Source organism: Ornithodoros turicata, unplaced genomic scaffold (genome assembly GCF_037126465.1).
Source record: "Ornithodoros turicata isolate Travis unplaced genomic scaffold, ASM3712646v1 ctg00000980.1, whole genome shotgun sequence".
NCBI classification, from domain to species: domain Eukaryota; kingdom Metazoa; phylum Arthropoda; class Arachnida; order Ixodida; family Argasidae; genus Ornithodoros; species Ornithodoros turicata.
The window spans coordinates 53,637-72,308 of record NW_026999434.1 but is presented as its reverse complement, the minus strand read 5'-3'; the positions used below and the strand labels follow the sequence as shown (position 1 = coordinate 72,308).

The following is an 18,672-nucleotide window of genomic DNA, read 5'->3' as shown; positions in this document are numbered from 1 at the left end:
CTTTGCAAACAGCAGTGATACAGGGAGCAGACGACACAGAGAAGCGAAGAGAGAGGACAACAGATGGCGCGGATCGCACAGATATTTCTCAAAGACACGGGCTCACAAGTTACAACCGTTAAAGGTTCAAACAAGACTTTTTAAGAGTCACCGTGTTTTTCAAAGCAGGTCTCGTGGTCATTAGTAAGCTGCCTCAAATGGGTTGCGGAGTACATCAATATCACGTGATATCTATCCTCCAATCCGGGATCGAGTCAAACTTTGTCCTCGGCGAACGTTGAGGGTCGCCGCTTTTTAGTTTCTAGGAGTGTTCAAACTTAATTAGTACGAAAAGTACGGAAAACTGAGAGTTGGTGACGTGTGTGTGACCACACAGTCAAAACCACATTATGGCATCTTGAAACATGTGCGTGCATCAACTTTCAACCTTCACAGCACTTCAACATTCAGCAGCACTGCAACGGCCTAGGCAAGCATAGCTTATCGACAGCAGGGTCAGCTTTGGTGAGGATGCAGTGGAAGACTCCCGGTTTTAGTGTAGATAAAAGAACCGCCAGAGTGATTTCTTTTCTTCATTGTCATAGAAAAAAAAAACATTAGTTGAATGTTGCGACGTGTCCCTGTCTCTGTTTCTGTATGTCTAGTTCGTAGCTAAAACGTAGTCGCCGCCAAGTAGATAGACCATCAGAGTGAGGGTCCACTGATCCTACTAAGCATTTTCCATTAGCCCTATAATAAACATAAAAAATAGCCCTAAATAGCCCTAAAATATGGCCCTAAATATATAATATAGCCCTAAATATAATAAAAGCCCTATATAATAAATAAATAAATTTTCCATTAGCCCCAAATTATGATAAAGCATCAGCCTGATGATCCTCGAACCCTAGTGGGTATTTTCCATCAGGTCAGTAGGCCGTCACCCCTATCGTAAATGTCTCAAATTACATTAGATCCATTAAGAATAGCCCTGTTGGATTTTTCATTAGGAGAGCCAAGCGACGATTGTGAGGAGGACGCAGCGGCGGTTCTTAGACACTGCCGACAATTAATACGGAATGCAAAGTCCAATTTTCAAGAGTGATCGTATCAGGGTCTATTATATTACAAGGTTAGCCTACAGTGATACGATCACTCCTAATGTATGGTATGTGCTGAAGTTCTGTTGTAACAGTGTGACCGAAGCGTCGACCACTTCCAAGTTATCTGGTGAATATGTGCGGAAGCACTTCCCATCCATCGCCTTACTCGTTTTAAGGGAGAGTGAACAAGGCCAAATGAAATATAAAACACTCAGAAAAAGAAATTGAAAAACGCACGTTTTCACGAATGAAGGAATTGTGAAGAATTCAGTATACTATCCCTTCCCGCGCTCCCCTAAAAGGAGAACCACTTCTTGTCTTCCCAAAATGAGCCAGTTAAGTTTCCCCAACTACCTGCCCAGCGTAGAAGCTGATATCCTCCACCGTCCCCTGCATTGGCGATAGTACCTCCATCATCGAAGCATACCCCAACGCCGTCTACTCGAAATTGGCTACAAGGACTTTTCTTTGGCCACTCTGCTTCGCGCGGTCCCACCCCCAACCAGTGGGACGTTAGCACCGCTCTTCTTCGTTTTCTCCGAGCCTCACGTCTCATGAACAGTCCGTGAAGTAGTCACATTGCTGCGGTCACTTTCCAGTTTTATTGAAATAGCAAGTCGGATCTTTGGCCGGCCGGCCAGTCATTCCTTTTTTTTCTAGTAAACATATCCCCCATCCGAGCCACATGTAGCAGGTTTTGACAGATATAAATAGATATAGAACCCTATATACCCATATACCCTCATATACCCATCCGTTGCCAACAAAGGATTTTGTTCTCAATAGAGTGTCTTATAGTATTACGAACTGGGGGACCAGTAACGATTTTATTTAAAAATCAAATGTGTAACAGCTCGAAACATGTCACCCGTACGGACAATACACATCGATGTCCGGTAATGATACTCCACCAAGCCGATTGTAGCGGCACCGGATAACCCTGGCTGCTGCCTTTGGTTGTCTCTCACGGGTGAATATCCCTTTCCTGTTGCCATCCACTCTGGTTGTCTCTTGGTCAGTCATGAAGTCAGCGAAATTCCACACGTGCTCGCCGATAAAGTAGCCCCGTTCACGAAGCTGGTCGAAGGCAATGTGATGGCGCACAAGGAGCGCGGTCTGTTTAAGGATGGAAAGTGATGTTCTGAGGCTGGAACACAAAGGAATGGACAGCACACAAAGCCTCAAGTGCCCAAGGACAATGAAAGAAGGAAGTCACTGAAAAGGTGAACCAGCTGCAGGACTCGAACTGACGTCTTCTGGATTGCCGTTCCAGGGCTCCACCGATTGAGCTATGCTAACGCACCTCGCCAATGCCTTCCAGCGGTGCATCATAGGTGAGTGGGTGGTGTGGTGGGTGAGTGAGTGAGAGGACGTGGTTTGTCCCCTCAATATGGCGCACCCTCGGAAGTCGCAGAGGTGCGTTAGCTTAGCTCAGTCAGTGTCCCTGGTTCGGCAATCCCGAAGATGTGGGATAGAGTCCTGCAGCTAGCTAACTTTTTCAATGACTTCCTGCTTTCACTGTTTAATGTATTACGAGCATTACTTCTCAAAAGCAATCAGGAACAGTTTCCATTTTCCATGCTAGACGCATCGTATTACACGATGCGATATGTAGCACGCAGAAAACCTATAGCAACGCATAGAGTTAGTCAGTGACGTCAACCCTCCAGAGGGCTTAGCAGAGGTGAAATGGCAGCCATCATGAAGGCGCGTCGAAGTTTTGGTTTTTGGTTTTCATTCACTGCCATGTGCTATCTAGAGGACTATTAACATTGAAATCTTGGAAATTACTGGGAATACTCAGACAGTAAAGTAACTTTTAAACACAAAATGTACGGTGAATGCGATGTGGGTGAAGGCCTCGGCCATGTGGCCTGGACAGTCAACTTACGGACCTACCTTATGGCGGCAAATGAGCTAGCGATGGTGGTGCTCTCCTGCGGATGACGTCATGTGAGTCAACCCTATACGATATGAAGGTGACATCCGTATGGTTTGGAAGTAATATAAATAATTGTATTTATACGTGCAACAAGTACCACGTAATTCTAAATGTAAGAGGAAATAAAGACAATGCATGGTAAACGGGTGCAACGGAGACATTAGTAAAAGTACGCGACATACGTGAAATAAAAACAGAATTAACACAGGCTGAACATGTAAGATACTCATTTGGCTGTATTTGTTTTAATCAGTGAAGACAGCCGTTTTTGACACTTCATGAAAGTAGATGGGGCTAGTGTTCGTATTTCGCATATCCCCTTGCCCAGGAAACCTTCCAGTTGCGACATTCAGAAACGGGTGAATTGAAACACGTACGTATTTATTTGTAGACTGGCATGCTTCTTCAGACACCCAATGCGTTTTGCTGTGCCTCCCAAAAGCAATCGATTCGAATAAACAAATATCCTACGGTAGAGGTGCCTCCTTTGTTTGATTACTAAAAGTTGGTTGCTGCGAGAGCTTCCTCTATGAGCAGGGAATAGAGGAGAATTTGCATTTAGGTGTTGAATATATATTAACATCAAATATATCCATGCGTCAAACTTTGGGGGTGTCAAGAGTGTTGAGCATATCCCCTTCCAGATACGGGTAACGATAGACAATTTTACCAAAGTCCTACAGGTCACCGTTGGGCGTAACTAGGTATAGACGTATGTACGCTAATGTTTTACGTAACAGTTGCCACTAGATGCACGCAGAACTGGAATACCAAGTCTTTTTTTTTTCTTTCTTAATAAGCCAAGCAGCAGGCCAATATTGGTCCAATATTGGACCTACATGGACTGCCAAGATTGCCAATATTGCACCAATATGGGGAGTGCAACCAGGCACCATATTGGACCAATATGGGCTGCCCATATTGGCAAGCCCATTTTGCGCCAATATTGCCAATATTTCTGTGATAACACCAACGGAGAGTCCGTGTAATAAAAAAGTATTATCCTGTATAATGTTCACCACTGATTATACGTTTCTCTGATTTTTGCTTTTTTATTTCTGCGGATCTCATTGATCCACGTTGCACATAATTGCGTAAAAAAACACGGCATCGCCTAAAAAAACGAGGAACGGGTGCAACGCCCACCTCACTGAAGGACACAAGCAGTCCCACGAAACTGGCAATGCCAAAGATCCCTCAGAAGCCTTGATTGGGATCGCAAAATTATATAAATTAAAGATCTCTAACCCGCTCCCAGACTACAAAAGAGCGAAACACTTTCGTGACGGTGACGGACATACGCCAGAGCAATTCACACTGCTTGTGGCAACTTGAAAACACCTAATTTTACAGAAGAGCCATCCCTTCCTATCAAACATTGTGTTTTTTACTTGACCTGCCTCAATTCCGTTATCATCACAGCAACCAGCGACATTTTAGCCCTATGAAACGTTTCAATTTCAGCCCCCTAACTACAGCGGAGCTGCCCTGTTTGTTGCCAACACTGTGCAGTCACGTGGGATGACAAACTTGTGAACGAGCCGATGGAGGCAACGGCGTCCACCGTAGGAAGCGAGGTCAGCCGTGTAATTGTATTGAGAACGCACGAATCTTCGGGACACGTGCAGAATTGAGTAGTGCTATCGGAATCGCAAGGTAAACGTTGCCATATCAAACGTGAATCATATCTTATCTATGAGATTACCTGCGACACCGCCAACCCTTTGCTTTCCACCGACAGGGATGAAGATGTTTACCGCCTATGACGTGTTGAAGTGTCACTTGTATGCTTTGCGAGCGAAATCAATAAATCGTTACCCATCATAACAAATGTAGGCATGTATTGCCGAAGGCAACAGAATTCCAAAGACGAATACACACAGTAGAGCGCCATTTTCATGCTGCTCTGCAAACCAACGGGAACCGGAAATGGCAAAAACGAAACCACCCCCCATTCCATGCTCGGGTCTGTCGAGTTTCGTGATAATAAAGTGGTGAACGAACGGCAGCACACAAGCAAGTGATGTAGTTGGAAAATATTCACTGCTTATTTGCTTAACGAATACGTATGAGATACGCACATAGTACGCTGAATTTAGATAGCAAGTGATGAATTTTGGAAAAGGAGCACGTCAAATTTAGCGGAATGGAGCAGCCAACGGAAGGTAACACCTTCCATGACCAACGGATGGCAGCTTCCGCATGGTCACGCTCTTTTGAGCGGGTCCGACCCCCCTGTTCCAGAACGTGGAATGTTGAGTTGTCTAATTCTAGCGAACGTTACGTTGAGATTGCCACGTAGGTTGACTGTTTCGAACAATGTGTATCATCTGCGGGAAGTTGTTGGATGCAACGATGTACTGAATTGGGTATTTTACACGTTTCAACGTTCAATCTTGATGTGCTGCTTGGGCATTTGTGCAACACGAGTACGTACCAATTTCTGTTTTTTCAGTCAATATGGGGTGTACGCGGGCAAAATGGGGCCCGTATCGCCAGTATTTTCCCAATATTGGCGCAAAGTGGGCAATATGGGGCCCATATCGCCCATTTTCAGCCAATATGGGGGAAATCTTGGCGAAACGGGTCCCATATTGGACTCGTACCGCCACTGACCAGCCAATATCTGCCCAATATTCTGTGCTGCTTGGGAAGCATCCCCCCACAAATCGGAAAAACAGAATATAACGACAACGACATCTATAGCAACACCATGAACCATTGGTTCGTAGAAAAGTGGGAATTAAAAAAAAATCTATGTTTTAACATTTCCTCTTTTAACATGCCATCTTTTAACATTTCCAGCTGTCTATACCGGTCGCCATGCCTCGTGCACATTGTAGTTTACTGGCAGCATAAGCTGTGTTACAGTATCTGCTTTGCTGCTTCATGCAAAGCTGCTTCAGAAGTATGAAGCAACGTGAGTGCTGCTTCATGCGAAGATCCGCATGCGTTCTGTCCGCGAGCTTCACCAGTGAAGGACGGGAGATACCGTCGTTTCTTTTTTTTTTCTTTGCGTACAAAGTAGGATCACATGACCCTCGCCTTGCTCCGGCGCATGCAAGTGGGATGCAAAGTTCGCACACCATGTTATTTCAATGCTGCAAATTTCCTCGTTATGTAGCGTCCGCATGGCGTATTGTAGCCTAAACAGTCTGGCCCAACGGCAAGAAACACGCGGACAGAACACACACGACACAAGCGTTCTACAACGACAAATGTTTAATGGCGCCGCCGCTGCGAAGCTATTCTCCAAGATCCCCAGAGAGGAAGGCAACTTCAAACGGAGTAAGGCTTGGAGACATATCGCTGATATTGTTTGTAGCTCTCTCTATGTACCTCCAACTTCACATCCCAGTCACGAGCATATACTGGGATTGCCAACGAGGGTCAAAAAGCTCCTTCTACCTTTTCCCAGCTCCCACTCAAAAGTCTTGAGCCTCAGCTTTGCCAAGTGGACCCTTCACCCCTCCCTAAACAGGTATTGCGCATACTTCGGCGCGTCCGGCATACCTTTCAACTGAGCCGACATTTAGCTCCTGGCTACCTTTCTGATCTCACTGTGAGGACCGCTCGCCGCATGTTGCTACAAGCAGGGCCGGCGAGAGAAATTACGGGCCCCGAAGATTACTCTAGATGACTCCAGCCCCCCTCTTCCTGTCGTCTGGTGCTAGCAACCGTCGGACCTTGGGTCAGGGGGGCTCCTAAAGAGGCCCAGGGCTCCATCCCCGGCTGTCCTCCCCATCTCGCGGCCCCGACCGTAGCACGTGTTCGTACAGGGAGGAACGTAACACCGTTATCCACGCGACATGTGGTAGCGTCAGAGCAAAGCGAAATTCAACGTATGCGACGAGGACGTTTCACTTAGTGCAGAGCAGTAGCGACGGGGGTGCGAGAGGGGCAGCCGGCCCGGGCGCCCTCGCCAGAGAGGGCGCCGAACGGCAAGCCCTGGCACGTTGGCTGGACAGTATGAAGTAGGAATGAAGAGAATTTGAATTTACGGACTCGGCAGTGTAAATTGGTGTTTTCTTTTCTTTTTTTTTACAGGGCTTCTGACGGCAGTGAGGGAGGGGGGGTCAGATTTGCCCTGCCGCGAGCGGAAACTCGCCTCGCGGCGGCTCTCACCTAGTGTATTGGGGTGCGAAGGACCAGCAAACAAGCTCGGAGACAGTCGCCTGTGCTGCACTCCCTTTGGTCTGTCTGACCCACATCGTCATAATGTTAGCATCGTCTGGGCTTCGTTAGCTGCAGAGGCAGTGCGAATCTTCATAACCCGTTTATTTAATATATAAGCTGTTTCGGGAAGAGAAACTTGGCGAAGTAGCCTCTGAAGATCTGTCAGATATTACCTTGCCGGTCTCATAGACGTGTTTCCGGTCCCGACAGCCCCTTTATATGTATGCCAATCAGAAACAGAGCTGGAATAATAAGGGGCATGTGAAGCCCCGGACTCACGTGGTAGTCTTCGGTGAAGACAAACGGTGGATCCTGGTGAAGGCCTGGGATGGATCCAGCTCCATACTCGCTCATCATGATAGGCTTGCGATAATGGCGGTAGAGGTCGTCGAACTGGTGAACAACTTTTAGCACAATGACGTCCAAAGAGCCACAGTCGCCGTACCATGCATTGTATTTGTTATGCATAATCACGTCCAGGTACTGCCCCTGAAAAATGGAACGAGGACTGCAACGATGAAAAACCAGCATGTCAGATTGGCATTTTGAATACCAGTCAGATACTGTCCTACTGTTCTATGCACTAGGCAGTATGCTCTGCGATTTTCTACTCAACTCAGAGAGCAAAACATCCTGACACGTGTCCCCAACGCCTGCGGTCAGCAGATGCTCACTGCGAACGATGGATGTAACGAGACTGTCTTAGACAATCGAGTCCCTCGCCGTAAGTAGGAATGCGATTCTTCGGGCGAGAAAAAAGGTGAAAAATTGGCGAAAGAAAGGTTTCTTTCCTGTTTTTTTTTTCTCTGAAAAATTGCCGAAATTTCCACATCCCGACAATAATGATGGCTACTTATACCATTATAAACGAGGCGGTGTTGTCTGTTTAGTCGTTATAGCTAGCAAGTCATATCGCATTTAGGAATGCCAAACGGTCGATATACTGCCGGTTGCCGGTTTAAACTTAATACGGCAACCTTTTGTCACTACTTGCAGCTCAATGAATTTTCGTACAGGCTTTTCGAATGTCTTTCCTCCACCATTCCACATCAGCTCCAAGAAGTCTGGAGCATGGATACATCTCTGTAGTCAGCAGATAAGGGCCAAGGAGACAGGTTCGACTACCATGATATGCTCTGTTCACTCACCGCTCGGTGAACTGCCGTCCCGCGTTCCAGCTTCTCTCTTTCTGTTAATCTTGCAGTGTTCAAAACAGTGGTGGATATACTTATTTTCTGGTTATTCATTCTATACTAGTATTCGGAGAGACAGGAAAAGCGGTTGTCCTGCACTGTTTATTTCCATCACCTTTCCCCCTCTCCCTTTCCTCTCACCCGCTCTCTCTTGGCCAGTATGTTTCACGGCAAACGGGGACGAGCATAACCTGCCCTTATGAGGGGAATTGCCACAGGACGAGAGTCGTCGATATTTCAAACAGAGACTGTTCCTCTTCTGGCCTAGAAGCAGAAAAGTCTCTGTTCGAAAGAGCGACGGCTCTCGTCCTGAGGCAATTCCCTTCATACTTCCTTCCTGGTCGCTGAATATCTACCCTTCTGCTAACTTGCACTTGTTCTGTTAACGTGTGTTAGTCTGGTGTACCATATATTTTGTATTTTTGAGTTGGTGATGTGGTAAAGAAAAAAATGGGGATGTGAGTCAGGCCAATGATATTACGTTGTCTATTCATGTGATCAACGAACCGTTAATGCTAATCTAATTAATCAACAGCGAAAACTTGCTCTATGCTCGAAAGAAAATCATTTCGTTCAAGTCGTTCAGTCATTTCAGTGAATCGAAATTGGGAGTAATTTTGCATCTCCAGAAAATAACTTTATGAGTCTTGTGCTAGTAGTTACATTGAGCAAAACATGTCATATTTCATAATTATGTAATGAACAAGTACAACACAGAATTACAATCTACTAGAGATGGGACGAATCCAGAATATTCCGAACCCGAATTCAAGGTTCTGCGAATCCATGAACCTTAGGAATCTCGCATCCCCTCTTAGAAAAGAGCTTAAAAAGGCAAGGGGGAAACACTTCTACTAAAGTGTTTTGAAGTATAATTTAATATCTTTGTTTGATGAAAGACAAATTAAATAATGGTTTGCTTTGAGGAGAAAACACGCTCTTATATCTCTTGAATGCAATTTAACAGGATTTAACATGATGTTCACAGACTACAGGAAATACATCAGCTCTTCCGTCTGATTTCTTTCCATAAAACTATGAAACAATCAAAAGAACAACCACGTAAACTTGTAACGTAAGGGTTCCTGCAGAAACTCTGTCAGTCGAGAGCAATGTAAGGAAACACTACGATTCCGATTCCCGAATCTTCTCTGCCTCTGCCCGAATCTCTGTATTTTTAAAGTAGCACAGAAGTCATTTTTAACACCCAGTTTTCTTCCTAAAAAGCTGTTAAGTAGACCAGTAAGATGCACCATGCGAAGTAATTTACACCACAGAGTCATAATTATTGCAGATATTGAATTTAAAATACGCCGCAAAAAGCGACCGTGCGCAACGGTGGTGAAGAGCAGTACCAGCCTGTGATCTGCCTGGAACCTCGCGCTGACGCTATAAGGAGAACGCTCGCTGATTGGCATAGAGAAATGTCGTCTGCTACTCTGCTGTCGTCCGCTACTCGGCTGTTCGGGATTCTGATAAAGCCTTTCTCCTTGCTCGGTAATGCTTCGGCCGCTCCTTCAATCCCCAATTCTCCGGGTGAACTGGCAAAACAGGTTTACGGTGGCAAAGGGACAAGGCGCTGACCCCCACTGACCGGCGAACCAGAACGAGTTCTCCTTATACCGTCATCGGTGACGTGGCATCATACCTCCTCATCCTCGTTATAGCTAGAGTGGCGAGTTAAGGGTAAACGCGCGGAGCTATGTTTATGTAAATTTTTTTCTGGGAAACAAATGGCACACATCAAAACCTTTCGCGGTGTTTGGTATAATGACACACACACTTTCATCAGATGTCTTAATCTGATTTTTTTTTTTTTTTTTATGGCTCTCTGTACTCCTTTAAGAGTGTAGATTCGAGGATTCGCGGATTCAGTTGGCCCATACCTACAATTGCATTACACTGTGATTTGGGTAATGTAATTTCTGTAATGTTCGCAGCACAATCGCAGCCGTCCACAAGCGCAAAATTTCTTGTGTCCGGAGGAGACATGCAAAAACATTTCTTTCTTTCTTTCTTTTTTAATCTGCATTTCAGTATTTGTCGGGAATGTCTCACGTTGAACTGGAAGTAGTCGGGAGCACAGCTGCGTGTTGACAGCGTGTGCCAGCCGCACTGTGAAGCAGTAATTCTTGCGCAACGCTTTTGTGTCCTTGCATATATCCTGGTTGTACCGATGGACAATTTATATTCATGCAGTAATACGTTCTACATTCTACACGTGAAATTTTAGACCCAATATCCTTCTTAGGTCGGTGTTTTTCATTGAATGCGACGCGATGTGGCTTTCACAGTTCAGTGGGGTTACCGCTTGAGACAAGATGACTCCCCCAGATGCTGTCACTGAGGTACTTTAGCGCTACGGCTTTCAACCGGGGTTACGCGGAACCCAGGGATTCCGCGAGCCTTGTCCTGATGTTCCGTGTGGTGAAAGCATGCGCGACAGCTGTGCAACAATATCCCAGCGTTCAAAATCCGAAATCCCAAAATACACAATAACAAAATCTCAAGTTATAATTTGAAAGTCTATGTGTACAAAATCTGAGATTAACCGTGTTTCAAAATAGGATACCACTGAACTTGGTGTCAGCTTCGGAAGTTTTCGATGTCAGTCGTGTGGGCTTAAAGGTCGGTCGAACAGCAGGCTTAGTATGGCTGACGCGCTGGAGCAACAGAAAACGAAGCGATGTTGGTTAACTTACGGCTAGGTAACCTGGTTAGGTAACTTGCTTAGTTTACTCTAATTTTGGATACAAAAAGAGTACTCCGTGAGAGAGTTGGTACTCCGACACCTGCTCACTCATGCTCATGCTCACTCACTCACTCACTCACTCCCCGCTAAGCTTACAGTTTGCTCACTCATACTCATGCTCGACTCATTCGTTACATTGAGCATGAGTGAGCATGCTCATGAGTGTGAATTTTGTCACGTATATATCACTTTCTTCCGTGTAGCAGAGGTGCTACCATTGTAACTGTTCAGGATATCGAGAAGGTCTCGATGGACTATTACGACGTTTAGATTGATAGTGGAGGGGGGTCCACTTGCTGGTACAGGTTGGGACAAAAGTTTACGGAACACGCGAGCGGCGTACTTTTTCTTCGGTGCGACACCCTAGCTGTCGGCGGAAGCGGGCGAGTTCACTGGTTCGGAGGGGTGGAAGCGTGCGCTGTTACCGACACACAGTGGTAACTCCGGTGTCGCTTGGGGGCTTGGGTGTGTCTGGGAAGTGGAAGCTACCGCTGTGTGTCGCTCACAGCGCACCCTTCCACCCCTCCGAAACAGTGAACTCATCCACTTCCGGCGGCCGCTAGGGTGTCGCACCAAAGAAAAAGTACGCTGCTCGCGTGTTCCGTAAACTTTTGTCCCAACCTGTACTCGTCTGGTTGATCTACATAGCGCCCGCAGTAGTTCGGACACTTTCATTACCGCTCACTACAGCCCTCCACTTGCTAACTCGTGCTCAGTCGTTCCCTGCTCAGCTCTTCATATGCTCACCCACCCCTTCTCAGCTCTCCGTATATGCTCACTCATGCTCAACTCATCCGTCACATTGAGCATGAGTGAGCATGCTCATGAGTGTGATTTTTGTCAAGAATATGACTTTCTTTCGTGACGCGCGTGTGCTACCATTGTAACTGTTCAGGATACCGAGAAGGTTTCAATGGACTATTAAGATGTTTAGATTCATAGATTGAGAAGTTATCCGTCGAAAAGAACTCGATACATGTTAAGTTAGCGTGTGCAAAACGTAACTAATGGAAACTCAGAAATGGGAACTCAGAAAGTTACCACGGCGCAAAAGTACCGAGTGAAGTTACAAGTTACCAAAAAAAGGAACTTAGTTACAGTAACGAGTTACTTGTAACGAGTTACCTCGAACTCTGTTTAGATAGATAGTCGAGAGGGATCAACTTAGTGGTGCTCGTGCGGCTGATCTACATAGTGTCCGCAGTAGTTCGAACACTTTCGTTACCGCTCACTACAGCTCTCCGTTTGGTAACTCGTGCTCAGTCGTGCCCTGATCAGCTGGTCATATGCTCACTCAGGCTCACTCACCCCTGCTCAGCTATCCGTATATGGTCACTCATGCTCCACTCATTCGCCATATTGAACATGAATTTTCATGAGTGAGCATGAATGAGCATGCTCATGAGTGAGTTTTGCCGAGGCATGGTTCACAAAGCATGGTGTGCACCTGGGATATGCGAGCTATATAGTTCGGTTTCATAGTATAGTTGATAGTTTATTTTATATATAGCTACATAAACTTTTTGTTTCTATAGGCATATCAGAATGCGTTACTGGCGGAGAAGCACTGTCACTTAGCGCAATTAATCCAGGCAAAGCTCAAGCCGACGCCTTGCGACGAAACAGTAAATACTAAAATAAATTATAATTAGAAATATATTTAGCCTGACCCCCTTCTAGAAACCAGCACCAAGGGTAGGTTCCTTGAGGTTATGTCGGCGCGATCACGGGTTCCCTCCCCTAACGTAAGCTGAGAACCATTGAGACCCATTCTTCTCCATTGCCCACACTACCAACCTTCTGCAACCGCACTCTCGGTCTCTTAGTCAGCTGGATTCTCGACCCTTCCCTATGAAAATTGCTTGGTCCCTGGTCGAATCCAGCCCACCAACACTCTGCCGTCAAAGCTCTTTTGACCTTCTTGAACGCAATAGGACTTCGATCCTCATTGTGAAGGGGCTCAGTATTTCACTCCCCACATCACCACCAGCAACGGCGTAGAGTATCAGCCCTGGTGATGAAATTCCCCATTCCCCATCGTAAAAATAAAGTTGTTGTTGTTAGCGTGCTGTCATTTGTGGATATGTCGCAGGTTGGGGGCTGCTCACTATGCTTAGAAATGCATGTGGGTTCCTTGAACTTACAAAGTTTGTCCCTGGTCCGGAGTATTCTGACGCACTTACAGGATTTGTCCCCTCGAACAAGGCGCAGATATTATGACAGTCTGTTCATCTCTTCATGCAATATTAATGCGATTTTTTTATATTTTTTTAATGGGACATACCGCGAGGTCGTTGAGTCCTGCGTTCAGGGCGGCAGTTATAGGTCTGCTGCTGTCCAGGCCTCTAACATATGCAGCCAGCTGATGGAAGTATGGGCCAGCTTCTTTGAGAGCTGACTTGGGCTCGTTCGCCAAGGACCACATCACGACTGATGGTCGATTCTTGTCTCGCTGGTACATTTCCTTCATACGTTCCTGATGCTGCTTCAGAAGATCTTTTTGGAATGACCTGAAAACGATTGCCTGGTGTAAAAGGGATGTCCATGGAAAACGACATCTGTGTCATGAACACTTGCGCGCTCATGGACAGGACGCGCTCGGTATATGAAAGATAGCTGGAGAACAAATAGAGGTGCTACCAAGCGCAATGTGTGCGTGCATACTTTTATTTCACATATTCATTTATTTAGAGGTATACGGTTTTGTTAATTTGAACAGAAAGTGGTCGCGGTGTTGGACTAGTTCTGGGATCTCGGGTTATTATCATATTTTCTTATCAGCTATATGAGTTATATAACAAATCTGCCTATTAAACAGGTCAAACGCAAAAAAATCGAGTGCAACACACACAGGATGTCCCAGGAAACGTGTCATTGAATTAAAATAATTTAAAAAAAACACGATCTATAGTATCATGCGGTCAATGTCATTTGTTTTACTGGGCTTTCGCCACCTCCTGATATGAATGTCATCCAACTAAAGGGCGCATTTTTATCCCACCAGTGTCAACCGCGTGCCGAATGTTGTGTACGCACGCAGGAACAACAAGTTGGCCGGAATGACTTTATTCCGTCCAGGACAGGCACACAGAACGCCGAGCCGGCAACCAGCAATTGCCTACAAGAACTGAACCCTTAGCCTCGGGAGGCAGGCTCCTTAAATTGACACCACCGAGACAAACAGGGTGATAACAGCGGCACGTTCAAACTGTGTTACATCATCGCGATAACTGATATCGCGTTCACCACACCGAATGTCCTCAATTTCACGATAATTCACAAGGATATTGATGAGTCGAGTGCTATGCTATTCGGCTATTTTTTTTTAGAAGGGATAGCTCATCAATATTCGTGTCAATTATGACAAACTTGAGTAAATTTGCCACGCGCTTCACATTGGTCGAGTAAAAAATGCGACCTCTACTTGGCAAACTTTAGAGTTAATTTCGTAAAAATTGACATAGTAACACTTAGGTCAGATGGCATTCACATCAGTAGGTGACAAAAACCAAGTACCAACAAATGTCATTCTCAATTATTCTCATTCAACATCATTCTTTGTGGCGTAGTTTTTTTATTTACTATTATAATTGAATTACACGTTTTCTGGGATACATTGTTTACATAAAGTATACAACAGAAATACACGGCATCTAAACGACAGAGATGGTATACCACATGAGTCATCTGTACGTTGGTAGAAATGAAATGTTGTAATGTGTGTTTGAAGGCCAGGAAACATGATAAATTATTGTTATGTTTCAGGGCAGTGTGTTTCAGAGTGTAGAGGAGTAGTGAGCAAATTTCGATAAACCGTAATTAGTTTCGCGTGTAGGAAAAGTGAGAACATTTTGTGATGATGTTCGCGTCATTTTGGATTATGGTTTGTACGTGAGTTCGATGTTTGAAATTGTAATCGTGGTACGGAGTATTTTGTGCATGGATTTTCTGGAGGAATGGTGCGTATGGTGTTTTAGTGATATTTCAGTGCACTCTAAAGAAACAATGAATAATTCCAGTCCTTTTGGCGACTAAATGTTCTGCCTCAAAAATTAGTGCATTTACAGAGTAAGTGCAGGGGGCTAAATCAGTGTCACAGAGTGCGGGCTGCATTTTACGCTCTGTTCTAGCGGCCCCAGGTACATAATTACTACTCATACTAAATACATAAATGCTCCACGTTTTTCTTCTTTTTTTTCTTTCTTATAGTGTTGTTGGAGCGATGTTTTATATGTCATGCCTTATACAGCTGTACATGAGGCTAAGGGAGAGTGATTAAACGAATTACACCATCACCACCACCAGAGTAAGAAGTGACGTTAAAGGTAGGCATTTACGTAGCTTGTAGGTGATCCTGATAATTTGGTAGGTGCTTAGTATGTGTACCCTTGTGTACCGTGTGCTAAATACTGTGCACCTACAGGAAGGTGCACAGTATTTAGCACAGTACCTATCACTGTCGTTACGGCGTGTCGTTATCACGTGTCGTTACGGTCGTGCAGGCGTCAGTTGGCTATTATTAGCCCTGATGAATCCAAGCCATCGGAGACTTCAGCATCGCCGAAGGCTACTTCTGCCTTAGCAGAATGTTTTTTTAATCTTCTGTTTCCGGTTTGTGCTTTGCTTTTCCCGATATATCAATTTGAAAGTCCAGTAGAACAGTTAATTGTCTCTTGTTTCTTCAGCAGGCTGAATGATTCTTCCTCGTACACACTCTATTTGACCTTGGTCATTACAGACACGTGGAGCTTGTTGACCTTTCTCACTGATACAGCATAATGGGTTCATGAGTCGAGCTCCGAACTCCTTGGGCATTCCTGGGCACGATCTCCAGCTTGTCCTTATCCCGTAACCCGCGTAAAATGCATCCGCGGCTGGGCACGATACTTCAAAAAAGTATCTTCGATACCAATACTCGATACCCTCAAAAATTGTATTTCCGATACCGATACAAGATACAGAACCGAAATTGATTTTCGATACAGATACTCGATTGTCGATACTGTATGGTCGATACTTCGATACATCACTGAAATCCCGAATATAATACACCTTGTGTTATGATTAGCGAAGTTTACATAAATGAAATCCCAATATAATAAAGTTGGTAATACGATTAAAGAAGTAAAAAAAAATCTGCTATTTCTGGAACCTTTAGTGTATTTTCATAGCGCACTTTTTCTGAAAGGGCTTAAACGTATCCGACCTGACCAGCTAGTCTTGTTAGAACTTTTTATTTATTTTATTTATTTATTTTTTATTTTGGTACCCTCAGGGCATAAGCTTTACAGAGGGGAGTGGGACAAGAAACTAAAGAAGAAACGACAGGCACATACAAGGCAATTTCAATCATAACATGACATAAAAATGCAAAAAAAAAGAAAAAAAAAAGAAAAAGAAAACACGCAGACAAGGTGGCCTAGCAAAACTAATCACTGGCAGAGTAATGAATTGCTACTGATTTCTTGAAGAGTGTAATGTCAGTTATTGATGTTAATGATGATGGCAGTTGGTTCCACTGAAGCGATGTTCTAGGTATGAAGGACTCAGAAAACGTTGTAGTTGCACAGCGATGAATACCCACTTTCTGGCTATTATCGACGCGACGCGATATGTAATGAGGTGGGAGAATGAGCGATTCCTTCAATGAAGGGTTGTGGTGATAGATTTTATGAAAGAGGTTCAGGCGACCCAATTTACGGCGCACAGACAGAGGTGGGATATGGAGGCTACTTTTCATTGATGATACACTAGCGGTGCGATTGTAATTGCCGAGAATGAAACGTGCTGATCGATTCTGAACAGCTTCAATGATGTGAACGAGCGATTCTTGATAAGGGTCCCAGATAGCTGCCCCATATTCGAGTTTTGGTCTAATGAGTGTTTTGTACAGTGTTAACTTTAGATGAAGAGGTACTAGATAAAAATTACGTTTGATGTAACCCAGAGTGCGATTGGCACTACTGATAATGTGTTCAATATGCGTGCGCCAAGATAAGTCCGATGCGATATGAACGCCTAGATATTTATATGATGAAACGTTTTCAAGTATGGGGTTGTTGATGCTGTACCCTGAATAGTTTGAGGTTTTGCGGCAAACTCTAAGGTGTTTGCATTTATTAATATTGAGCTCCATGCGCCATGTGTTACACCAATCAAGGACGTGGTCTAAATCAGATTGGAGAATGCTGGCGTCGTCACTCTTCGTAATTTCACGATATAGCACGCAGTCATCAGCGAACAGTTTTAAGTTTGCACGAAGGCTGTTGGGTAAATCGTTAATGTATATGAGAAAAAGAAGTGGGCCCAACACCGAACCCTGGGGAACACCGGAACGGACTGGGATTAGATTGGAATCGTAATTGTTAGCCGTTACATATTGGAACCGACCGCTCAAGAAAGACCGAATCCACTCCAGAACCTGGGGATTAATATTGAGGGAGTTGAGCTTATGAAGCAGTAACTGGTGCGAAACCTTGTCGAAGGCGCGTTTAAAATCAAGGAAAATACAATCTATAACTGAGGACCGATCTAACGCTATGTGGAGATCGTGAGTAAAACAAGCAAGTTGCGTCTCACAGGAAAATGGTTTGCGAAACCCGTGCTGGGAATCGCTGAAAAAAGCATTCTCTTCTAGGTGACGCACTAAATGAGAGTAGATGATATGCTCAAGTACTTTACACGGCACGGATGTTAATGAAATAGGTCTGTAATTATTGGGGGATTGTTTATCGCCTGATTTGTGTATTGGGATGATCTTACCCAACTTCCAGTCAATGGGAACTTGTCCTTCAAGCAATGATTGGTGAAATATTTTAGAGAGAAAAATTGATGAGTAGACAATAGTGCTTTTCAGAAGTTTTGGGGTAATCAAATCACTGTCCGCACTGGATGGCAATGGTAATGAATCGATAATCTTGCCAATTCCCACGTCATTGACAATGATGGGGTCCATGCGCGGTATGTTTCGCATACTGAGTGGAGGGCATTGTATGTTACAAACTGAGCTGAAAGAGTTGGAAAAAGCCATGTTCAAAATGCCTGCGCACCTCTGGTCAGACTGTAGGTTGCCAGCTGAATCAAGCAAGGAACTCTGCAACTTATTCTTAGAGTTTACAGTGTTCCAAAACTTCCTGGGAGATTCGGCTAGCATGGAGGGTAACCGATTTGAAAAAAAAAATTGGACTTGGCATTTTTAAGAGCAGCACTATAAGCGTTCAGAGAAGCGGTATATTGCTCCCACTTACAACTTTTGATTGGACTGTGGCCATGGGTATGTTGAAACGACGCGCGCCCGCGAGCGCGTCCGGCCCATGGCATCTTCTCCCGGGGCCCTTGACGATAGAGCGCGCGCGTGGACGTGGGCTTCGAGCGCATTTATGGTCGACATGCCTACGCCGTCGCGGCCTGGATTGTACTTCCGCCTGAGCGAGCACAGCCGAGCCTAAGTGTCACAACAGCCTCAATATCTGCGTCTTTTTTTTTTTTTTTTTAGTATCGAGTATCGTTAAAACACACGATACGCTA

General features: G+C 44.9%; 1 protein-coding gene across 1 annotated transcript in view; it reads right to left on the bottom strand.

Moving 5' to 3' along the window:
- Positions 1–1,890: 1,890 nt before the first annotated feature.
- The window catches only part of LOC135376035 (beta-glucuronidase-like), a 38,152-nt gene continuing 21,370 nt past the window's right edge, over positions 1,891–18,672 (bottom strand). Inside the window, exons 7-9 of the mRNA XM_064608644.1 lie at positions 13,430–13,655; positions 7,480–7,689; positions 1,891–2,198 (exon numbers count right to left, since the gene is read on the bottom strand). Of these exons, the coding sequence (XP_064464714.1) occupies positions 1,947–2,198; positions 7,480–7,689; positions 13,430–13,655 (688 nt within the window). The 3' untranslated portion in view covers positions 1,891–1,946. The remainder of the gene's footprint in view (positions 2,199–7,479; positions 7,690–13,429; positions 13,656–18,672) is intronic.